The following is a 5,411-nucleotide window of genomic DNA, read 5'->3' as shown; positions in this document are numbered from 1 at the left end:
AATCACTACAACACCTGAAATCATCTATAGCGGCCGAAAAACGCTATGGTATTATTTCATAGCGTTTTAATCAGTGTTGTGTCGGAACCCGCTATAGTAGGTATGTGGCTTTACATAGCACTTCCCCAAATGCTATAAAAAAGGTTTCAACCATAGCGTTTTTATGTAGCTATAAAAGGGTATTCAATAGCGTTTCTGTATTGCTATGACGAATATCTTTCATAGCGGTTGAAAAATGCTATTAGTTAGTTTTCATTCATAGCATTTCAACGCTGCTATTGTCTTACATTTGATAGCGTTTGAGTTAATACAATGACATTTCAACGAATGCTGTCTTTCTTTTTTAATACCATTTTAGCAATTGTTTCCACTTCTTATAGCAGTTCAGTTGTGCCTATAAACCTTTGAGATTGAACTAGAAATAGCTTCCAATTATAACAACTATAAAAGCAAATATTTCATTTAAAGGTTCAAACTGATACATAACCAAGTTGTAGCATACAAAAAGTTCAACACAAATGTGCCAAAAAAAATACTAGTCTTTGGATAATCCAACATGAAGACCTGGACTAAAAACAGAAATCAACAATCAAAATATAAACAACAGTCCCAGCTTGTTGCATACAGAACATATTAGTTGTAGGCCTCCAAAGAAAAGCTTCTGGTTTGTTTGGAATGTCTGTTGCATACAGAACATATTAGTTGTAGGCCTCCAAAGAAAAGCTTCTGGTTTGTTTGGAATGTCTACCATCACTTCCATTGCATTAGGTCTTTGTAGGCCTCCAAAGAAAAGCTTCTGGTTTGTTTGGAATGTCTACCATCACTTCCATTGCATTAGGTCTAAGAGGAGCATGATTTACAAGCTCCTTTGGGTCACTAGAACACCAACGTCCTTCTGCTACAACCTCATTTGTTCCACACCAATCTAAAAGCTTGCACTTGTCATGTGGTTAGGGCACATACTCTACAATATATCAGACTATAATTAGAAAATAAAACTTTATCCGGATAATAACACATTCAATTTTCAAATTTTATACCTCATAATCGATCAAAAAGAAACATGCTAGATAATTAACTTATTTACCTTATGACTAGTCTTATCAATTTCGGGCCCATTCTGTTCATCTTCATCTTCTTCATTCTGCATTCTCTAACAACAACAAAAAATTAATAGTAATAATAATAATTGCATTAAGGTTGCATATTATTGTATCATAGATTTACTGTAAAGCTTACATCTACATGAGTCTTATGTACCTGATGATTTCCAACTAATTTATGGACCACAGTCTCCAAATGTTGTATTCTACTTCGGAATTCAGAATTTTCCTCTATTAGCTGGAGCACATGCTTGTCTCTGGCTGCTACATAAGCACACTAGATTTGTACATCATTGAAGCAAACTATTCCCACATTTGACTGTAAAACTACGTACCTGTAGCAATACAAGCAATTTGCTAACAATTCCATCCAAGTATGGTGTCAAAATATCAGGTGTGCAGTTCTTACTGAAATTCAGAACAGCTGAAGCAGCATGTGCCTGTTGAGTTAATACAGCAGAAGGGCAATGAAAATATTGACAACATAAAGAAGCAGGTCACACGTCAATATTCAAAGAAAGCAACTTCTGGAAAGCATAGATAACAAAAACTTTATCACATAATGAGAATTGGAAACAAAGGTAGACTTTAAGGAGAAAACTCTACATATGAAGGTAAGTACAAAATGATATGTGAGCACTAAGACCCAACAGACTCTTAGTAGAAATTAACAAGATACCTAACAACTCATATGAGCCAAATTAAGGTTTTTTCATATCAGGAAATATACTTGAAGAAGAAAACTGTAAAAGAACTTTACAAAGCAAGTAGAATAAGGGGAAGACAAAATAGAGCAATGATATGATGCTAGAAGAGTATTTCTAATGGAAGCAGAAAGACAGGAGAACCATGCTAGACTTTCAAGAGTATCCCACTGTTTGCATACTCCCCGAAATTCTGATTCGGGTCTTAGCATTGCCTTCAAGAGATCTAAAGCTTAATCCTTAAGACATGAAATAGATGACTAGTTTGGAACAAGCTTATAAACTTATTATGGAGAAATTTCTCTGCTATTTAGAGTATATCCTTCGAAATGCAAGGTATGAGAGTTGTGGTAGACAGAGGTGAACATAAGATTACACAATTCTAGAATTTATATAACTAGCATAAAAATGAATAATCTTGGGTCAGATAACTTGTGTTGAACATCCAAATGAGATAACGGTGAAGATGTGTGAATGTCAAGAAAATGATATAAATTCTAAGAGAATCTTCATGCCACCAAAGGAAAAAAAAAAGAAAATTTGAGACTGGAATTGGTACCCAAGATAGGACCTACCTAGCTATGACTTCAAAGTGACCGCACATATACTATGCAAGCACCTACGTATCCTTGCAGTTATAAATCCCAATTAGGGATTCCATCATTGTTTTGATATGCTACTATTACAAAATAACAAAAAGTAATATTTCAAAATACAAGAACTTGGATGGCTACATTAGAGATCAGATAATCTTGAGTCAAATAATTAGTGTTGAATATCTAAAAGAGACAATCAGGAGCCGGTCAAAATGTAAAGAACATAGTCAAAATTCTAAGGGGATGCTCCTGGACATTACTATAACAAAAATTGGTGATTGAAATTGGTACCCAAGATAGCAATCTAACTACTTATGAGTAACAAAGTCTAAGCCAAAAAGGGATAGTGGCACAAATATTATGTCATCCATGCACATCCCTACAAGGATGAATCTAAATCAGGGCCTCCCTCATTGTTTTGTTACTCTTAATATAGTAATATTTCCAAATTCCAGAAAATAACTTGTGTAAAAGGCTTTCTTGACCTTTCTATAAACCACTAAACTCATATCTCATCATATCTACTTTAAAAATGAAAACTTCAGAAATTTGATGTTAAAAACTAAATTAGAAGAGAATGCTTCTCGATTGTGAGAAAAATATAACTTGGACCTCGTTAATACTTGATCCAGATCAACTTGAATTTGATGAATAAAGTCATTCTTGGATCGTGGAATTTTTTGTTTAAGCAAGGCATAAACTCCCAAAAGGTTTAGCCTGAACTTGGATTTGAAGAACCATAAATTCCTCCATTAAAGCATGGAATCCAGAATGATTATCTTTGTAACAAAGTTTTGGAATTCATGCTTCCTCTCCCTAAAGTTTTTCTACTATGAAGGAAAGTCAACTAATGCAATCTGGAGTAGTAATTATTTAATATTAATAAATAGCAGTATTAACTTACATGCTTGTTCTTCGATGAGATGTTTCCTGCATTTAAAAAAAAGATTGATAAGGAAGAAGACATCATTTCATAAACATGTGCATTTAAACTAGGACATGTTATAGCTCACTTTATAAACTGAAATGAAATATGTGATGTTAGTTGTATTTGTATAACCCAAAGTATTGACAATTTAAATTCATGCTAGGGGTCTTATTGTCTCTTCCTCTAATTTTGGGTCATCCTAATTTATCTATGCTTTTGATAAAATATTATTAAAGCTATGAACCATTTCATTGGGCTCTTTGGCATAAATCAGAAAAGAACTATGGCTTCACAATCAAACATCTTTTCATAAGATTTCATAACAATATGAATTTACTTGCCTACACACGAGGGTTCTGGAAATCATCCATCGCAGATGCCAAAGCAGGTAGCACCCTCTGGTGGTACTGCACTTGCAAATCCAGACCCAAATCCGTAGAAAACTGTCCAATGGCATTAATCGCTGCCCATCTCACTCTTGGATGTGGATCTTGAAATGGGTTCAAGACCATGTGCACCACTTTCTCCAAATTCTTAATCATGACCTACATAACAGACACAGCATAAACTATATAGTATGTTTACAAAAAAGCACCAAGTTCTCAATCAATAATTAATTTAAACTTCCAGTTACCTTTGAACAACCTTCTGCAATCTGTGCAAGTGTAATCAAAGCAACATGATGTTTCTGCCACTCGAGAGCTGCAATATAAGCCGACAGCAACTCCGATGCAACATGAACAATTGTATTTCCTCCAAGAGCAATTGAGATTCTATCCAAACACTCCTGTCCGACACTGTAATTGCTCGTCTCCCCTGCATCCTCATCCTCTGCCTCCGCAGAATGCCACGCTGGCTCATCCTCAATATCCAGCAGCATTTTCATCAGCATTTTCAAAGGGAAATACACATCAAAACAGATAAGGAATCAGCTTGAATCCAAACAACTCAACCAAAACCCTAACTTTATCATCAGCAAACAACCCTAGATTGCCAAAACCACGAGATCCAATCGAATTTCAACGAAAAATATCGCAATCCGAAAGGAATCACTCACTATAGCGTATCGGGCGGCCCAATGATCGTGACGCTCTACTCGAAGATATTGGTATCGTCGACCAAGCCGGCCGAGAATCCATCCACAGGGTTCTTGCTAAGATCTTCTCCAAAAAACCCAAGAAAACTCAGAAAATTTTGTCGTTTTAATTTTCAGTCTCGCGCTTAAGTTTTCAAGCCGTCGGAACCAAAAAAAAATTGCCTACTATTACTTATAGCGTTTAAAAATTTTCAAACGCTATCAAAAAATAAGGCACATACGATCTATAGCACTTACAACATAAACGCTATCATTCAACAGTATTCCTAATCTCTTTGATGATTGATTCTAATCTCCATATATATAGAAAAAACTAAAACCAAAACAGACTAGGAATCCTAAAACAAAAAACAAAACAAATTAGGAATTCTAATAACCTCATGTTACCAAAATAGATTAGGAATCCCTAATAACTTAATGTTACCAAAATAGATTAGGAATACTGTTATCCAATACAAATTTGGAAGCATACTTGCACGGAGGTTTAAGACATTACTTATAGGGCGCTTCTACAGGGACCCCAAATAGGGGACCTAATGGGGGACCTAATGGGGGACAGGTGAGTTATCCCCTTCTGATTGGATGATATGCTGTTCATGAACAACACATCATCCAACCAGAAAGGAACAGCTCACCAGTCACCCTATTGAATCCCCTATTTGAGGTCCCCCGAAGATTAATATACGATGTACTAAGAAGTCACATGCACTCTCTATCTTGATTCTTGATTGATTAGCAGAATGATTTAAAAACTATATTATTCAACCGTTCATAACAAATAAATGCTCTACCAGCGACGAACATGAATATCGTGTGATGCGAACAATCATGATTGTTTTTCAGTCAATCAATTACATTTGGGTAAATTACAATAAACCCCCAAATACTTTTAGCATTTAGTAAAAACCCCTAGTAACTTTCAAAATCACAATAAACTCCCAAACACTTTTGCAGAAAGTCAATATCTTTTGAATAAATTATAAT

General features: G+C 35.1%; 1 protein-coding gene across 1 annotated transcript; it reads right to left on the bottom strand.

Annotated features, from left to right (window-relative positions):
* On the bottom strand, window positions 765-4,265 carry LOC109831008 (importin subunit beta-3-like). Its single transcript, XM_020398353.1, has 6 exons — window positions 3,966-4,265; window positions 3,676-3,876; window positions 1,439-1,546; window positions 1,261-1,380; window positions 1,088-1,153; window positions 765-938 (listed from the first exon to the last, which is right to left on the bottom strand). The coding sequence occupies exons 1-6, from the start codon at window positions 4,221-4,223 to the stop codon at window positions 765-767; spliced, it is 927 nt and encodes a 308-aa protein (XP_020253942.1). The 5' UTR covers window positions 4,224-4,265.

Source organism: Asparagus officinalis, chromosome 2 (assembly GCF_001876935.1).
Source record: "Asparagus officinalis chromosome 2, Aspof.V1, whole genome shotgun sequence".
Lineage (NCBI taxonomy): Eukaryota > Viridiplantae > Streptophyta > Magnoliopsida > Asparagales > Asparagaceae > Asparagus > Asparagus officinalis.
This window is presented reverse-complemented; position numbering and strand designations above follow the sequence as displayed.